This window comes from Leucopleurus acutus (genome assembly GCF_964270905.1).
Source record: "Leucopleurus acutus genome assembly, chromosome: 3".
Lineage (NCBI taxonomy): Eukaryota > Metazoa > Chordata > Mammalia > Artiodactyla > Delphinidae > Leucopleurus > Leucopleurus acutus.
Genome location: NC_139145.1, coordinates 46050258 through 46070363, shown reverse-complemented (window position 1 = coordinate 46070363; position 20106 = coordinate 46050258). Strand labels below are relative to the sequence as shown.

At 45.3% G+C, this 20106-nt stretch overlaps 1 protein-coding gene across 1 annotated transcript in view; it reads left to right on the top strand.

Moving 5' to 3' along the window:
• Positions 1 to 20106, top strand: part of GALNT10 (polypeptide N-acetylgalactosaminyltransferase 10) — a 224520-nt gene that overhangs the window by 126316 nt on the left and 78098 nt on the right. The window contains exon 4 of the mRNA XM_082836841.1: positions 11594 to 11760. Coding sequence (XP_082692967.1) covers positions 11594 to 11760 — 167 coding nt within the window. The remainder of the gene's footprint in view (positions 1 to 11593; positions 11761 to 20106) is intronic.

The window sequence follows — 20106 nt, the reverse complement described above, 5'->3', positions numbered from 1 at the left end:
AGAGATAAATGGCTTATACATAAAAATGGCTGCCTGTCAACTGAAAATCAAACGGGCATGTATCCCATATGATTTATGCTGGGTGAAAAGCACTCGACATCCACATGAGCTGTTGTGTGGTTTGTGTTCTTTTATCATTTCTGCGAACAGATACGTTTTCTAAGTCTTCTTGAAATGGGTGCTGTGTTCTCCATGAATAATAACAACACCTGCCATTTATCTAGTGCTTGTGTGCCAGGCATCGTGCTGAGCACTACACAGCCTCAGCTCACTTGTTCCCACTTTGAGGTTTGGTGTGACGACGTTTTTCTTTCCTTTATGTCTCAACATCATCTTCTCATTTACAAAAACTCTGTCACAACTCTTTTGTGGTTCTGGCCTCTCTGAAATCGTTTGTGTCTAACGGGGATTACTAGCTCCATTTTACAGATGCATACACTAAACCTCAGGGAAGCTGAGTTCTTTGCTCCAGTTCACACAGCCTGTAGAAGGCAAAGGAGACTCACCCCTGGACCCCAGCCTGTGTTCCTTCTGCTGCATCACACAAGACCGAGACCCATTCCTCACAGGGAAGGAAGCAGACATTTTTACATTCGGATCCTTTGTGCATGAAGGTTCTTGGGCCAGATGTAGCGAGCAGGGTTGGCTAGATAAATGGACACAGCCCAGACACTGCTTGAGTTGCCTTTCACTCCCGCTGCTGAAGGTAACATATGCTTGTCCAGGAGCAGATAAATCGCCCTCAGTAAAATTGGTTACAGAGATGAGTTTGATTTCTAAGTGGTATTGCCCTCGAAAGGATTTAAGGAAAAAGAGAATAATGACTGGAAGATAAAGACAATTATCAATTCTCTCCCTTCATTAAGATGGTATCACGGGCAGAATGATGATAAGAAAAGCGAAGCAGCTCAGCTTAGGAGCAATGTGACATAGACTAGAACATAACTCCCTCCCGATTGTAAGCCTCCTTCTCCACACCTTTTTGGGGGACAAAATCAATAGTGCCCCCACCCAGCCAGCCACCTGCCACCCTGAATCTGCCCAGGTAGTGAATGGTATCAGTTTAGCATTCTGTAGACTTTGCCTTTGTTTATGCAACATATGGAGACATAGCAAGAGGTTTGGGGTTTTTTGGTTTGGGGTTTTTTCCCCCCACAAAAATGTGGTCATACTATATGTATTATATGTATAATGTGTATGTATTATTATATGTATTATATGTATAAGTATATTATACATACTATATGTATTTTTTGCTTATATTATGGTCACTTTTCTAAGACATTTCTAATAGCTGTATAATATTACACAGGAATCTCATAAATTCACCCATTGCTCTGTTGACAGGCATACAGGTGGTTTCCATTCTGGAAACACTGGCAAAAACATCCTTGAACATGTTTCTTTACATTTTAGTTTCTTCTTTTCTCCTCTTGTCATGAATCATGAAGAATCTTGATATTAAAGCCCATTTCCTCCTAACCTTGTTGGCCTGGCATCTGGCATCTAACAGGAGGTGTGGTCCTTATGGTGGTTATTTCATGCTGATAATTCCAGACCTCTTGACCTCACCTACCGTATTGATTAACCAGAGTTCCTCCTTCCTGCTGTCAGCCTGTGTTTAAAGTTTGATCACATGGAACACTTTGCATGTTACGTCTGCAGAAGGACCAGTTTTATCATGTGGGACAGCCATGTGAAGAAACTGTTGGATTTTGCTGTGTGCTTTAAAAATTTTTGCTGTTGTTGTTGTGGTTTTTACACCTGTCTCAAAACTGGATATGATCTGAGCAAAGGGCTTTCCGAAATGTGAGTTCAAAGGGAGAGGCAAAGACTGCACAAACCAAGATCCTTTAAATACTGCTCGTACCTGAAGTCTCTGGTACAGGTTAGGGGGCACAAAACGGGATGAACTGGTGGTGCAGAGGTGCATAATTAATACTAATACACTTTGTTATTCTCTTAACTGCCTGTTGAGAGGAGGGAAGAGCAGGTGGGTGCAGCAAAGCCTCCCCTAAATGGAAAAGGACCTTCAAAAAGATGTCAGCCTCAGCACATGTTGTCACACTAATTTTCCGGCTCCTCTGGTTCCAGCCAGACTGTGTTAAAGAGAAACCCACGCCTGTCTCATCCCCCACAGAGCGGGAGAGAAGGGCTGGGGAGCTGAGCCTCAGCTGTAGAGAAAAGGCTTGCTGTCGGGTATGTCAGGAGAGGGCCCAAACCTGCATCTGGAGGGATGATGAGGGTGAAGGGCAGGAGTTTTTCACACTCTGCCCACTAAGATCCAGTTTCTTCCTTTTGTTCCAGAGCCTGGAGCTATTTATAACTTCCACTAAGCTTCTTGGGGGCTCCAGAGCCCATAAGACATAGTCTTCCTGAGAATGTTGTATTATAAGGAATTGTCCTTTATACAAAATACAGAGGGGAGAATTTCAGAATTTTGAACTTAAACCATTTGCTGGAAAATGACCTACACCGTGGCCTCGGGGAGGTGGAAACTCACATGTCTGAGCCAGGTGCTATACCAGGTACATTCACATATGGTATGTCATTTATTCCTTGGGACAGCCTTAATAGGAAAGAGTTATATCCCCGTTTTACCCACATGGAACCTGAGGCTTAGGGAGGCTGTGACCTTCCCCAAGTGACACACATCTAAGTGACAAAGGTGAGATTTGAATCCGGATCTGAGGGTCTCTTCAGCTCATGTCCCTTCCCTTACCACAGTTTCCACCTTGGAAAGTACCCTTACTGAAGCCCCTTGCCCTTTCCTGGGATGGCCATCCCTGATTCCAAGAGGATTGAAATCAGGAACATTCTCTTTGCTGTGAGTTCTCCTCCACATTTACCTGTCTGCAAGGCTGGAGCTAGCTGCTTCTCCCTCCCTGTGGCTGTTTTAATTGTCCATTCTCACCTAGTTCTCCTGTCATCCTCCTGGTGTTACCATCCCCACTTCACAGATGAGGAAACTGAGTCTCAGCAAAGGATGGAAAGCTGCCCCAGGTCTCACAGCTGCAGAGTAGTACAGTCGGGATTTGAACCCAGGCCCAGAGCACTCTTGCTCCCTTAGGCACATACGATATTGGGTGTGTTCATGGACTTGCACTTCTTTTTTAAAAAAATATCTATTTATTTATTTTGGCTGCACTGGGTCTTAGTTGCGGCATGCAGGCTCCTTAGTTGAGGCATGCAGACTCTTAGTTGCAGCATGCGGGCTGTTTAGTTGTGGCATGCAGACCTTTAGTTGCAGCATGCGAACTCTTAGTTGCAGTATGCATGCGGGATCTAGCTCCCCCGACCAGGGATCGAACCCGGGCCCCCTGCATTGAAGCAGGGAGTCTTATCCACTAGACCACAAGGGAAGTCCCTGGACTTGCATTTCAGTTTGGTCTGTGGATAGTGTCCCATGTTAGGGAATTAAATTTTTTTTTTATGTTCCCTTCAAAATGACTGGATTGTTCTTTTTCAAGGTTGACTTGGAGAGAAAATTTTTGAAATGCTTCCCTTTGATTTTGACTTCTTTTCTTTCTTATTCTAGTGCTCCAGCATTAAGCCCTGAGGGTACATGTTAAGGGCCAGTATATTCGATTCATCTTTATGCCCAAGGGCTCAGGATCCTTTAGGGAATATTCAACTGGGGGCTGCTCAATCCCCAGTGAGTCCTCCTACTGCCTCCCACCCCTCACCTCAGCCCTCAGCCCAGGCCACTTTCTCCTAGTCAGTGAATGATCAAAGTTCTCTTCCTGCAGCATGAGAGAGGCTGCCCCCTTCAGGTCAGAGGGAGCACCTGGGAAGTTTCTGCCTCAGTCCTTCAAAAGCCATCCTTAGTTCGAAAACAGATTCATGTGACTGATGGGGCTTAGAGATGATCCAGTTATATCAGCAAAATCCTTAATAGTTACAAGTGACAGAAACCTAACTCAAACTGACTGAAGAAAAGACAATGTATTGACTCACATAACTGAAAAGGCCAGGAGTAGACAATGGCTTCTGCCAGAGCTGGATCCAGGTCCCTAAGTGATGCCAGCAGGAACCTCTCTCTCCAACTCTTGGCTCTGTTTTCTGTTCTGCTAACTTCATTTTAAGATAGGAAACAGTCTGTATGGTGGCCCCAGGCGGATCAGACTTCTATCCTCCCACGTTCATTTTCAGCAGAAAAGAGCTTCCCTCTCTCCCAGCTGTCTCAGCCAAGATTTACTCTGATTTACGGGTGCCCATCCCTGAACCAACCACGGGGGCTGTGGAGCTGCGATGCTCTGGCTGAGCCAGGCTCTCTTGCCCACCCTCAAGGCAAGGCAAGGACCTCCGCCAAACCCTGTGAAATTGAGGGCTGGGAGATTCCCCAAGGAGAATCAGGATGCTCTTACCAAAAGAAGGAGAAGGAATACAGAGCAGGCACGCCAGACTTGCCCTTTGTCCAGCTCCCTTATCGACATAAGGGGAACCCGGGGTCCAGCAAGAAGATGGGACTTGGAATGTTGTATGGCAGAGCAGAAACCAGAAGCCAGGATTTCAGACTCCTACCTAGTTCCCTCAGTTTTTGTTTTTTTATCTATTCATTCTTCTTTTTGCTTGTATAATTAATAGTACGTTACCTCTATAAAAATATTTATGTATACAGGACAGGTGGGTTTCATCCAGGCTCCAGCTCTTACCAGCTGTTTGACCTAAGGCAAGTTATTTGACCTCTCTGCCTTGTTTGCTCCTCATTGTAATGGGAGTAAGATAGTCCCTACCTCATAAGAGCATTGTGACAATTAAATGACTTAATGCATAGAAAGTGCTTAGAAAGTGCTTATTATGCCCAACATAGTAGAAATCCTTAACAGATATATTCTGTTATAATCATTGTCATCTTCCAGCTTATTTTTTAACTGCTATCACTACTCTGTAGTTCGAATTTTTCATCATTTATTTAATCTTTCCCCATTGATGAACATTCACTCTGTTTCTACTCTTTTCCCCACTTCAAAGTGTGTCAGGAAGCACCCCTGACCGTGCCTCTTGGTCCTCACGCCATGAACATCTAACTCAACTCTGTCCTGTTGAGGTTGGGACCTCATCAGACTGTGAACCAGATAACAAGGGAAGTGCTTGGGCAAGCGGTGGGATGTTTTGCACTCAGCTCCTAGTCGTAAGGTTTGAAATACCACAGTTGCCTCTTCCTTTATGGTGTCTCCTGGGGCCAGAAATACTGAGCCAGGGGGGCACCAAGGTTGATGTCATGTGATGGAAATGTCATGGTGTCCCTGCTTTGACCTTCTGTGAGGGCATCGCTCTGCCCGTTCCTGCCCCCGCAAGGCCCCTTCTAAGTGTCTCTGGAGCCCACTCTGTATCTGGGGACCCATGGAGACTGGGAGGCCATCAAGTCAGTGTGCCATGTGCCGTGTTGTAGAAACAAATATTTGTTCATAGAAGAGCTTGGAGGAAGACATACCCTAAATGTTTCACGGAGGTCAGCCTCCGGTGTCAAGATGTTGAAGTCATTAGCGGTTGTCTTTTAGCCTTTCTGTGTTTTCCAGCCTTTCATAGTGAGCAATTAACCACTTTTGTCATCAAGAAAAATATGATAAGCATTATTTTAAGTAAATACTCTCTAGATTTGAGGCTTGGATCCAAGTCACTTTCCACTAGGGGCTCCATTTCCTCATGTGGAGAATGGGGTTAGCACTCCCAGGTTTGTCTCCCTCCCAGGGGTTGGTGCAGCTTAGAAAAAAGGGGGAGTGTGCTATAAACCATCAGGCACGATGAACTGGGGAAGGAGGAGGTTATTATTGTCTGGTCGTAGCCAAACCCAGCCTCTTTGCATTGGGAGCAGTGCCCCAGTCGCCCTGTCCCGGAGACCACACTCTGAGGCATCGGGCAAAGGGATGCTTCGTGTTTATCACACATACAAGGACTGAGCATACTCTGCTGTCCAGTGTTGAGATCTTAAGACACAACAGGCAGACAGGTCTTAAAGGTGACAGCTAAGATGGGGGTGTCACTGGGGTGGGTGGTGGCCTTCCCTCTTCCTCCCTGCCACCCCCAGGCCTCCTCTGCTGCGATCTGAGGCCTAATAGGAGGAGGAGAAATGGGGCTTTTCACACGGTCTCCCAACAGGGAGGTGGCCTGTGGGCGAGTCTGTGGAGCCAAGTTTCCTGCTGGATACTGGAGAGATTCATTTCAGCATGGCACGCAATTTTTTATTTGAACCAGTAGCCTAATCTGGGACCAAACTAATGACTAGTGCCTGTGGCAAAAGTCGAAGTGCCATTTTGTGTTTATTTAGTAAATAAATGAGTGGACGGTTAGAGGAGGGAGAAAAAGAGTAGACCCTCCTCGCCTCCCCAGAAGCACATGATCAAGGCTGAGCCTTTTATTTAAGTTCTGAATAATTTTTAAATCCAGGACTGGGTTAATCTAGAAGTGAATTTAGTCTGTTGTCGCATCGTCTGCTTCCCTTAGTACATGATGGTGTTTGTGTATCTAGCGGCAGGCTGTGGGCCCCAGCTCTGGGGTTCAAGAGAGCCAGGGCTCTCTGTGCCGTAATAGCGCTGTTGTATTTCACCCCATGGACTCCAGGCAATTTATTACAGCTAACCCCCTCTCCAACCCTGCCGCAACGAGTGAGCCTCCTGCAAAATTGGATGGAAGGCAGGAACTCTTGTAGAAAACGAGATATTACCTGTCTTTCTTGGCCACAGAGGACGCAGCCAAATTAAGGGAAAGGGATTTTTGAGAGGAGGTGCTTTCGTTCATTTGTGAAGGTCGACATAATGAAGTTGGAAAGGCTCCCCCAGAAGACTGGCTGAAATGATCAAGGGGGTTAGAGAGGTGGGGGAAGGGGCGGAGGAGGGCCCGGAGGTGGGGCCTGGATAAAAGCAGCCCAGCCAGATGCAGGAGCAAGAGGGGACGTGAAAGAAGGGGAAAGAGAGAGACTGACCTGTCTGCCCATCAATACTGGACTGCCAGAATTAGGGGCACCCTGTCCGTGCAGCTGTAACTGGGCTCACAGCCAGACACCATGGGTTCATTCCTGCCTTGTCCCACGCCCCAGCTTCCCTTGGTGCCGCTAGCAGAGGTAGAATTTAAAGCTAAGGAGACCGTGGACCCTGACCGTTTTTTTCCTCCCAGCATTTCTTTCTGAAAATTGTCAAAGAAAACTTGAATGAATTGCACACAGAACACTCATCGAGATTCCCACCATCGAGATTCTGCAATTAACATTCCTCTAATGATTTTATCACATATATTATATATTTTTAAATATTTAATTTTATATATTATTTTTGGCTGTATTGGGTGTTCGTTGCTGCGCACGGTCTTTCTCTAGTTGCCGCGAGCAGGGGCTACTCTTAGTTGCGTTGTGCAGGCTTCTCATTGTGGTGGCTTCTCTTGTTGCAGAGCACAGACTCTAGGCACGCGGGCTGCAGTAGTTGTGGCACGTGGGCTTAGCAGTTGTGGCACACGGGCTTAGTTGCTCTGCACATGTGGGATCTTCTCAGACCAGGGCTCGAACCTGTGTCCCTTGCATTGGCAGGCAGATTCTTAACCACTGCGTCACCAGGGAAGTCCCAAGGTAGGCAGTTTTGTTATTCCCTCTTGGCCTGCCTGGTCCTCAGCTCCCCTTTTCTGGGCCCTGGGAAAATCCCTAATATCTCTGTTGAAGTATACCCCAAAGATGGAAAGAAATGAAGAACAAAAGGAATCTTAAATTTTCTGTCATCATATTGTTAGAAATAATATTAGTATTGCTTTTCTGAAACTGTTATATATTATAGGAAAAAAACAAGCAACTGTTAATGTTAAGAACCTAGATTTTTAGCAAAAGAGTTAGAATATGTAAAACCAGACAAAAACCTAACAAGAAGAGAAAACTACAGGCCAATATCCCTTATGAATATAGCTGCAAAAATCCTCAGCAAAATACTAGCAAACCAAATTCGGCAACATATAAGGAGGATTATACACCATGACCAAATAGGATTTATCCCAGGAATGCAAGGTTGGTTCAATATATGAAAATCAATCAATGTAGTACATTATATTAATAGGATAAAGAACAAAACCCATATGATTATATCAGTAGATGCAGAAAAAGCATTTGACAAGATCCAACACTTCATGATAAAAACATTCAACAAACTGAGAATAGAAGGGAGTTCCCTCAACCTGATAAAGAGCATTGATGAAAAACGCACATTAACATTATATTTAATGGTGAAAGATTGATAGCTTTCCTTTCTAAGGTCAGGAGCAAAACAAGGATGTCTGCTCTTGCCACTTCTATTCAACATTATACTGGAGTTTCTAGACAGTTAGACAAGAAGAAGAAATAAACGGCATCTAGATTCAAAAGAAAGAAGTAAAACTATCTCTATTTGCAGATGACGCTGTCTTGTGTATAGAAAATCCTAAGGAATCCACACCAAAAAAATGTTATTAGAACTAATAAGTTCAGCAAGGTTGCAAGACACAGGCTCAATATAAAAAATCTATTATATCTCTGTACACCAGCAAGGAACAATATGAAAATGAAATACATATTTACTAGTCACTTCTCCAAGGAAGATATACAAATAGCCTATAAGCACATGAAAATAAGCTCAACATCATTCATCATTAGGAATATGCAAACCAAACTGTAATAAGATACCACTTCACACCCACTAGAATGGCTATAATCAAAAAGATGGACAATAACAAGAGTTGGTGAGCATGTGGAGATATTGGAACCCTCATACATAGTTGGTGGGAATGTAAAATGGTGCTGTCACTTTGGAAACAGTTGGCAGTTCCTTAAAAAGTTAAACATGGGGGCTTCCCTGGTGGGGCAGTGGTTGAGAGTCCGCCTGCTGATGCAGGAGACACAGGTTTGTGCCCCAGTCCAGGAAGATCCCACATGCCGCGGAGCGGCTAGGCCCATGAGCCATGGCCGCTGAGCCTGCGCGTCCGGAGCCTTTGCTCCGCAACAGGAGAGGCCACAACAGTGAGAGGCCTGCGTACCGTAAAAAAAAAAAAAAAAGTTAAACATGGAGTTACTTTATGACCTGCAATTCTACTCCTTGATATATACCCAAGAGAATTGAAAACATATGTCTACCCCAAAACTTGTACGTGAATTTTCACAGCAGCATTATTCATAATAGCCAAAAGGTAGAAACAACCCAAATGTCCATCAGTTGATGAATGAATAAATAAAATGTGTTGTATTTGTACAGTGGAATATTATTCAGCCATGAAAAGGGATGAGGTACTGATGCATGCTACAACATGAATGAACCTTGAAAATATTATGCTTAAGTGAAAGAACCCAGACACAAAGGCCACATGTTATATGATTCCATTTGTATAAAATGTCTAGGATAGGAAAATCCATGGGAACAGAAAAGAAATTAGTGATTTCCAGGGACTGGGGGCAGTGGATAATGGGTAGGGACTGGGGGCAATGGATAATGGGTAGTGACTGCTAATAGATATAAAGTTTCTTTTGGGGGGTGATGAAAATGTTCTGGAATTAGATAGTGGTGATGGTTGTACAACTTTGTGGATATATTAAAAATGACTGAGTTATACACTTTACAAGGGTGAATTTTATGTTGAATTTTATGATATGTGAATTATATCTCAATAAAAAAGAGATACAATATAAAATTAAGGTTTAGTAAAACTCTGTAATTTTATGTTTATGAAATTGTATATATATGAAATTTTAGCATAAACTCATATCTATTAAAATATATTTGTATTGCTGACCACCATAAAGGCATAGAAGCCATAACCAACATAATAGTAATGAATGCACTTAGTGCCCATATTGCAGCATCTAAATGGTTATATTGATAATATTAAAGAGCCAGGGTTCCTTGGCAGAATGGTTGATTCCAGGTTAGAGCAGGAAACATACAAGTTGAGCCTGGAGAATCTTTTGATACCTTTTGTCAGAAAACAAAGAAGCTGTCAGTACTCTGACCATGTGCAAAGGACTAGGAGCCAACTTGAGAAGACCGCCTTGGGCTAAAAATAGGCTTATTTGGGGCTTCCCTGGTGGCGCAGTGGTTGAGAGTCCGCCTGCCGATGCAGGGGACACGGGTTCGTGCCCCGGTCCGGGAAGATCCCACATGCCGCGGAGCGGCTGGGCCCGTGAGCCGTGGCCGCTGAGCCTGCGCGTCCGGAGCCTGTGCTCCGCAGTGGGAGAGGCCACAGCAGTGAGAGGCCCGTGTACCACCAAAAAAAAAAAAAAAAAAAAAAAAAAAAAAGGCTTATTTGGAAACCAAGAAGAATAATACTAGCATTGAATTGAAACATATTAATTATGTTAAAATTTATGAGTTCATAATGAAAACAAATAATTGGCCATCTTTGGAGGATGCTAGGGAACCAGGTCCTTCTGAAAATCGGTAAATTAAGAATCAAGAACCTAGCCTATCTTTCCTATACTTCAGTGTAGCCAAATAGTTGACATGGTAAAGTTTTTCTCCATGGAAGTATTCCAGCTAGTAAAGAAAGAATGATAGAATTAGAAATCACCATTTTGCAAACCCCTGATGAAATAAAGGATATAGATGCAAATCATCTTTGGCCACCAACATCACAAAAGGAAAGACAACTGGACATTATGTGTTTCCCAAGGAATGCTCACACCAGCACCTGTGAAGAGGTTGCCAGAATACCTCATCGAATTAGGTGAAGCCTCTAGATCTAACTACCAGTTTACAGGAGGCAAAGTGGGGCAAACAGAGGAACATGTTGAGAGACACCACATCAACGCAGACACCACATCAACTATAGAACAAATGACCCAGTTTCTTAAACAAATGGTAAGGGGAAAAGAGACCTAGGAGATGCATCAGCTAAAAGCAGTAATGTGGGCCTTGTCTTGATGCAGATTTAAACAAACCAGACACAAAAACATCAGGGAAGTTTGAACACCAACTAAATATTTGCTGATACTAAGTAACTATGTTAATTCTCTGGGGTATTACCATGATATTAAAGGCCCACAGGAACAGGGTCTTCTGCCCCCAAGCTTACCATGGGGCTGGTGGAAAGCAAAGGAGAAAATGTGCCCTCTGCCCACATAGCCCAGGGAGGGAGAGAAGAGGGGCCAAGCCAGTGAAGCCCAGTTTATTCTTCCAGGTTTAAGGACACATGGTTTCTCCTCCATAGCGAGGAATGTGCAAGGGGTGGGGAGAGAGACAAGAGTGTTACCAAAGGACTATCTTCTACATGGAATCATGAGGATGGACAACCATGTTCCTATCACAGTTGAGGCATAAACAAGTTAGTGCATGTAAAGCACCAAACCCCGGTGCTGCTCTGTCACTGTTGGGGGTTGTTGTTCTGTAACTGCTCGTGTACAAAGCTGGGTGGGGGGGTCGTGTGTGTGTGTATATCCCTGTGCACTCTGTGTGCAGGGATTAGAGGCAGGACTTTGGGATGCCAAGTAGAAGAAAGTTGTGAAGTGACCGTGATGTCCCCAGTTTTCACTCATTTCCTGAAGCCTGGAGAGGAAGTAGGAATTGCAGTTAACTGAACCACATGCATGAGTTCTCCTGGTAGCATGAGAGCTGAACCTGTCCTCTCCCTGTCCCCCCGTGTCTCCCTCCAGCTGCAACAGCAAACGCTACCTGGAGACGCTCCCCAACACCAGCATCATCATCCCCTTCCACAACGAGGGCTGGTCCTCCCTCCTCCGCACCGTTCACAGCGTGCTGAACCGCTCGCCCCCGGAGCTGATTGCCGAGATTGTCCTGGTGGATGACTTCAGTGACCGAGGTAGGGCCCATTTCACCCAGCTTCCCACCCTCCATACTCCGTTCAGTGACTTGCTAAAGGGGTGGTAGGTTTTCCCATCTTCAGCAGCGCCAGCATGTGGGCCACCATGTACTGATACTTGAGGCCATGAACCTGGCACTGAACACAAGTTATCTTACTTAGTCCTCACAACGACCCATGAAATAGGTTCTGTTTTTATCCCATTTGTATCAACGTAGAAGTGCATTAAACTGCAAATAATAGAGAACTTTAAATAATAGCTCAAACAAGTAAGGGGTTTATTCATTTATTCATTCATTTGATAATGAGATCCAGGATTGGTACAGCTGCTCGAGTCTATCATTGGAGAACCAGACTTCTTCTCTTTTCCCACTTCCTCATCCTCATGGTTACAAAATGGCTGCTGTACCTCTGAGGTCTACCTTCCAGGCAGGAAGAAGGAGGAAGGGCAAAGAGAACAAAGCCTCTTCCTTGGAAGACTTTGCCTTCTTATTCAGGAAAGTCTCCCCAGAGACTTTTGGCCAGAACTCTGACATTTGGGCATCCATATCTGCAAGGGTGGCTGGAAACGTGAGTGTTCTGATTTTTGGCCTCTTTAGTAGAAATAGGAAAAGAAGTGGATTAGAGAAGGTATCAGGACAGCCCACCTACAGTATCTGCCACACCACTTTACAGATGCAGAAACTGAGGCTCAGAGAGGTTAAGTGACTTGGTCTTGGTCACACAGCTCTTAGATGGTGATGTGGTGACCAAGTCACATCTGTCTGACCCCACGCACATGATCTTAACCACTAGACCACACTGCAGAGCCTCTTCGCTATGGGCCTCACCCATGGGTTTAAGAGACACAGAGGTGGAGGCACAAATGAAATCCAAGAAGAATTTGCCCTCCAGCCAATGGTCTCGAGCTTATTCTTTGTATCAGAGCTTTCACCACTTGCAGGAAAATCCAGAGAAGCCCTTTCCTCTCTCACTTTCTTGTAGAGGCACTAATAAGTAGTGAAGAGAGGGAATCTAAGTACACTCCAGAACAATCGAAGCTGAGCTGCTTGCTGCCCCGTTTTAGTACTACACCCCACTTACGCGGCGGGGGGTGTGTGTACACACACATACATACACACATATTTTGAACTCAGTTCCTAACGTCTCTAGTTCTCCCCGTAACTCTTTTTTTTTTAATTATTTTATTTATTTATTTTTGGCTGCATTGGGTCTTCGTTGCTGCGCGCAGGCTTTCTCTAGTTGCAGTGAGCGGGGGTTACTCTTCGTTGCGGTGTGCGGGCTTCTCATTGCAGTGGCTTCTCTTGTTATGGAGCACGGGCTCTGGGTGCCCGGGCTTGCAGTAACTGTGGCTCGCAGGCTGTAGAGCGCAGGCTCAGTAGTTGTGGCGCACGGGCTTAGTTGCTCCGCGGCATGTGGGACCTTCCTGGAACAGGGCTCGAACCCGTGTCCCCTGCATTGGCAGGCGGATTCTTAACCACTGCACCACCAGGGAAGCCCTCTCCCCGAACTCTTGACATACACTCATTGTCATGGGACCCTTTACTTTTCCTTCTTTGCTCTTATCACATCAGTATTAAAATATAAATAAGTGTAACATGTGAGCATTGTGTGTGTAAACATTAGCCTGTCGTATGTTTCCTCTACCAGATTCCACATTCTGAGAGCTGGGACCACCCCATCAGTCTTGTTCACTACATATCCTCAACTCCTTAGGCATATAGTAGGTGCTTAATACATGTTTGACAACTAAATGATCAGAGCTCGTTTCCTCTGTTCCCTTAGTACTTCCGCCATGGTTACAATAGCATCCATTATATGAGATTTATTTGTGTCCCTGAAGTGAGGTCTGTGAAGTCACCTGTGGGTGTGTCTCCTTGTGTCTGTAGCACCATTCTTTAGCAATAGTTACCTCTTTGATCCTGGCCCTGTCACTTATTAGCTCTGTGACCTTGACCCAGTCACTTAATCTCTCTGTGCTTCAGTTCCCTCATCTGTAAAAGGGAATCTACCTCTTAATATGACTATTAAGTGGGTTAATACATGTCAAATAGTTAGGACAGTACAATGCACAAAGTGAACATTAGAAATAAACATTTAAGCTTGGTATTATCATTATTACTATTAACATTATTTACGGCTAGTTTGTTGGAGGGGGTGTCAGGGATAAATGTACAGACATGGAGGTATGGTCTCCCTCTTTCCGTGGGTGAAAGGGCTTTGCAAATTGTAAAGCACTAAAAAAATGTGCTATTGTCCCACCTTCCGCCTAAACTGTCTCCCCATCCATTCACCATTCCGGGGACCATTTCTATGTGCCAGGCCCATACATTATCTCATTTATTCTTGACGACAGCCTCTGAGGGAGGCCCTGGGGTCTCTGCGTCTCCGACGAGGAGTTGGGGTCAGGTGACTGGCCCAGACTCACACAGCCAGTGAGCAGAACACCCAGACCCGTGGACTCAGAGCCCCAGACCCGTGCTCTACCGTTGCCTTTCCTGCCTTTCGTCCTTTACCCCTCCTCCTCTCCCAACCTCATCCTTCCCCCAGTTTGGGCCTGCCACCCCCAGGCCACGGGCTCTCAGCCAGGTGGTGAAAATGAATATAAATGAGCACATTGCTTAAGTCATTAACTGACGTCTGTTTACTGTGCTGCGCAGACACAGCCCCTGCTGCTCGGGGTGAGCGCCTGAGCCTTCCCTCAGGTTCTTGAGAGCCACAGCCGTGCGGATTGCCCTCTGCACTTTGCTCCCCTTCTTCGTGTACCAGCCGCCGCAGGGCCCTCTGTTCTGGAGCACGCCAGGCTCCATCCGGCCTTGGGGTCTTCTCGTGTTCTTCCCTCGGCCAGGACATCCTGGAAGCGCCGGGCTCCTCTTCATCTTCACTTCGGTCCCCCGCCCCTGCCGCTGTGCTCCCTTCTCCACGTAGGGTCACAGGGCTGTTTGCTGACCTGTTCATTATCAGGCTTCCTCATTAGACCATTTGTGGTTAATAAATGTTTGTGAATTAGTGAATGAATGAATGAGGGGGGGCAGAGAAGAAGGGGAAATATATGGCAGCTACGGCTGTATCCGCACACGGGGAAAAGCATCACTCGCAACAGGGTCGTCTTCAGTCCGCGAGATAGATGTGGCTGTGGAAGACACAGAGGTTCCTTTGGTGACTGGCGCTGGCCCACGTCTTTGGGTTTCAGGTTCAGGTCCCTGTCGCCTGTTTTCTGAAGCGTGGGACAGACCCATAACACTTGGCAGGATCCATCTCTGAGCATCACAAGGCATTAGTCCTCCAGAGGGAGAGTGAACCCGGCATCATCCAGATGAGAAACAGCAGCTCTACTTGTTGGGTTAGAAAAGAGTTTCAAGGTCATCCAAGGCTACTGGCTTTGAACATGTGCCTCTGAGCAGTAGGGGGCCCGGGAATGCGTCAGGGAGCACTGTGAGGGCTGTGAAGAACCTCACAGGTGCAGGTGGGGTTCACATACCTCTCCTGGCATGGTCTATATTTGGTTTCTGGAAAATTGTTCCCTAAGAGGAACTCCACTGCTTAAAAATGTGTGAAAATTGGAGATGTAACAGCCTACTCATTGTACAGATGGGAAACCTGAGTCCTGGAGCAGTGGACAAGCTTAACTAAGAGCGCATGGCCAGCTGGTTGCAGAGAAGAGACAAGAATCCCCTCTCTGCACTCCCAGTACAGCCTGTCCCCTCGTCTTAGCTGTTAATGTGAAACATCTGCAGAAGCACATTACTGTTTTCTACCCCCCAGGATGCTTCTCAATACATCATTTTCCATGGTACTAAAGAGCAAACTTCTTGCTAAAGAGAGCTCATTATCAAACACAACCAATCCTGGACCACAATGGTTTATGCTCCAATATCCCAATTTCCTCAGTGTTGTACTCAGTGATGAAAATAACGTGATTCCCCCTCCCCCAATAAAAAAAGACTGTAACAGTCTTGAGAAAGAAAAGGTAAATTATATAAGAATGACATTCACCAAGTAACATCTGTTTCTCCAGAGAGCAAAAACATTAACCCAATGCAGTACCGTCCCCAAACCCTAATAAGATAGAGAAGAGAATGAATACTGTCCCATTTCACAGACAGGAATGAGAACTGAGGCCCCTGACTGTTGCCCTTTTTTCTCAGTGAATCGGGCATGGAATGCAGAGGAGAACTCTTACCTCTTGCCCCTCAGTCCTGCCTGCACATTAGCTGTCAGATTTTGCAACCTGCGTTCTTCAGAGAAGCAATCACTCTTCTTGTTTCAGGAAGAAATTCTCAAGGCAGCTTTGGAAGAAAAACTTAGCAGTGATTGTTTTAAAAATGAGATTTGAGAGAAACAACTTCAGAATTCTAGAGAGGCCTGTCTCAAGTACGGCAAATATGGGCCACCGTGAAAGACGGATTCCTCTGGGCCACGTGAGCAGAGGCAGTTCTCAGAGTTGAAATTCATAGATGCTAACTACAGGCTTGATTGGCGCTGCCTGGAAGAAGGCATTTTGCTCTGAAATGAGCCTCTTCTAGGATCCTCAGGGCAACTAATTTTAATTTGGCTGAGGGTCGAGACCTCGGGTAGGAGACAAAATTGGAGCAGATGAATTCTTGAAATTAGATCCAGAGCTTTGTGCAGGCAGCACTGGGGACTAGAGTGAAGGCAAACGTTGGCCCCGGAATAATCCTGGCCCTGCTTGCAAATAGAGCACTGCGGAGTTTTCCAGGGGCCTCCAAAAGCTCTTCAAATGTGGGGGCTTGGCTTGAGGATGAGGAGGACATAGAGGTGTTTTTGCACTAGTGGGAGAAAGGTGAGCGTGTAGGGTGGCAGACCTGCCTCCAGATTACACTGCCCAGATAGATCTTTATTAGGAAAATCAAGAGGGGTCTTTGTTCATTCGTTTCTTTCTATTCTCCTTCCCCTCCCCATTTCCAAACAATATTGGTTTTCCAAAAATAATAGGATATGTAGACCTGGATGGGATTATTGTCTTTGGATGAACTGTGGGCCACCTGGAATGATGAAGTGCAGAAACGAAAGGCTATGATATGATCTCACTGACATCATTTCCCCCAACGCAGCTCCCCATCAGCAAACAAAAAAAACATACACATGGAAGGGTTCCCTGAAAGGAGGTTCTTAAGCAAGCAAGCGTTTGTGGAGCTATCAACAGATTGTTGGCAGTGATTGGTGCTGGAGGGAGTATGGACATTGCAGGGCCCATTAGTACACATGGTAGAGGCTCTCACCATTGAGACCAAGGTCCCAGCTCTTCCTTCTATGATGGGCTTATTAACTCTGACCTGCACTGTCACACCATGCCAGTCCTGGAGACACGTCAAGGAGATCCGTTTGCCCTGGCCTGATTTGCATTGCAACGTACCACTCTTGACACGAGCCCATCAGCATCTATTCCTCGTTTCTTGTCATCTCTCTCGAAGCCTTAGTTTGCTTCCAGGACCACCACAACTGTTGGGATTGCCATTCCCCACTTTCACCATTTTGTTTGGGTTCTCTTCACCTTGAGTTTTGTGCTGCTGATTTTGTTTTTCTCTACATTTGTCCTGATTTCATTCATATTCATGAAATGACTCTGTGCCTGTCGCTGCAGCAGGTGCTGGGGCTACAACGGGAATAAAATAGACTTCTCTTCTAAGGCTCACATCCAGCAGGGCAGACATACAAGGTAAGGGGCAATCATAAGACCATGGAGTATGTGCCCCTTGGTGGAGGTCCAGGTGCTGTCAAGCACGGATAAGATCAGGGAAGACTTCCCAGAAAAAATTGCAGCTGAACTCGATCCTAAGGATAAGCAGATACTTCTCCTTGGGGTAGAGAAGGGAGAAGAATGTTCCAGGCAGAGGGACCGTCATGAGCACAGGCTAGGAGTCAAGACGGAAATGTGGAAAGCGCAGAAAGAGCCATCCATAACCTCATCACCTGGGGGCAATTACGGTTAACATTTAGGGTTCTCCCCTTTCCCAGTGTGTTTTTTTTTTTTTAATAGGCCTTATTTTTTAGAGCAGTTTCAGGTTCATAGCAAAATTAAGCTGAAAGCACAGAGAGTTCCCATCCACCCCTCCACCCCCTGCACATATCCCCCCACACCCACTCCCTCATCAGTGTCCTGCACCTGCATCAGAGGGGTACATTTGTTACAATGGATGAACCTACAGCAACCCATCATTATCGCCCAAAATCCATAGTTTATATTAAGGTGCACTCTTGGTGTTATATATTCTGTGGGTTTGGACAAATGTATAATGACATGTGTCTACCATTATAGCATCATATGGAGTAGTTTACTGCCCTAAGAATCCTCTGTGCTCTGCCTATGCATCTCTCCCTCCCTCCTAACCCCTGGCACCCACTAACCTTTTTACTGTCTCAGTAGTTTTGCCTTTTCTAGAATGTCTAATAAAATTGGAATCAGACAGCATGCAGTCTTTTCAGATCAGCTTCTTTCGCTTAGTAATATGCATTTAATGTTCCACCATGTCTTTTTATAACTTGTAGCTCATTTCTTTTTAGTGCTGAATACTATTCCATTGTCTGAATGCACCACCATTTATTTATCCATTCACCTACTGAAGGGCATCCTGGTAGCTTCCAAGTTTGGGCAATTATGAATAAAGCTGCTCTAAACATCAACGTACAGGTTTTTGTGTGGACGTAAGTCTTCAGCTCACTTAGGTAAATACCAAGGAAGGTGGCAGTTGCTGGATCATATGATAAGAGTATGTTTACTTGTGCAAGAAACTGCTAAACTGTCTTCCAAAGTGACTATGCCATTGTGCATTCCCACCAGCAATGAATGAGAGTTCCTGTTGCGCCACATCCTTGTCAGCATTTGGTGTTGTCAGCATTTTGGATTTTTGCCCTTGAAATAGGTGTGTAGTGGTTTCTCATTGTTGTTTGGATTTGCACTTCCCCGTGACATTTGCTGTTGAGCATCTCATCTGCCATCTGAACATGTTCTTTGGTTCCCAGTGTCTGTTCATTTCCATTTTCTCTTTCATACCCTCCCAATCCCCCTCTAGTTGCAGGCCAACTGAAGTAACTCATGTCAACAGTCTGGTGTGTGTCCTTCTAGACCACTCTGCCTCATAACACTAACGTGTAGTAACAAGAGCTAATACTTACTGAGCATTTGTGCTCAGTGCATTTACCCATTCGTCACCTCAGCACTGTTGTGGCTTCTGTCATTCCCAGTATGAAAACCACTGGACTCAATGATCTCAAACCTCCTTTTTCTACTTAATAAAGGTAATATTTTATCCCCATTTTACAGATGAGAAAACTGAGATACAGAGGGGTTAAGTAAATGGCCAGTCTACTTAGAACAACGAGGCAGAACTTTGATTCAAAACCATGCATTCTGATTCTAGAACTTTTGCCCCTAACCTTTACATGTTTTTTTCTCCCCTTTTAATGGGATCATACTGTATATACTGCTCTTCTTTTTTTCCCCTGTTAATGTATCACAGACATCCCTCAGGTCAGTAGGTATAGTGCTAACTCATCTGTTATTTACTAGCTAGACAATAATCCATAATGTGAATCAACATTTAGACCCTTTACATTACGCTTTGTGTAGTGGACATCCAGTTATATTTAACTTTGTATCCAGGCTTCTTCCACTAAGTTTTCTACAGTCACTTCATTATAAAATGACTATCACATCTCTCCTCCTCTGAGTCAATTGTGAGATAGAGACAGGATTCACATGACTCCAGAATATTAGGTGTATTGTTGGAGGGGCTGATCCAGAGAGCACAACACGGATCTGTCCCTACCACTTTGCTCCTGAACTGACTGATGCAGGAACAGGCTGAGCAGCGAGGAGCTGTGGGCCTCCCTGGCAGGGCAGAGCCTGTACCGGTGAGTTCACCACAGCAGGGAAAGCATAAATTAGCAGGCCGTGTGGGCAGCATGAGCATTCATACTTTGGCCTGCCCTGTGTCCCCTCTCCTGGCCACCCCAGAAATGAAATATTGTTCCTTCTTTGGAACTGTGAAGGCAGGGGAAACAGTTCCATCTTACAGATGACAAAACTGAGGCTCTGAGAGATCGATGGGGGGTGTCCTAAAGTGCTTACCTGCCCTTAGAGGAGTCTCCTCCTGGTGAGTCACCCCATTTGATGGGAGGGATCCATCTTCCCCATGATGGGTTCCGTAACCTTAAGAATCACACTTCCTGTGTATCAGCCCAGTCTCTAGGGTGTCTTACCACTAAGAAAATCCACAGGTTTCTTGATTCTCTTCTCCTTTCGTATAACATCCTGAATGCTTCTCCCCTCAGACTCCAAAGGAGAGAACTGCTAAGAAGATTAAAGCTGTTACAGAATATCAA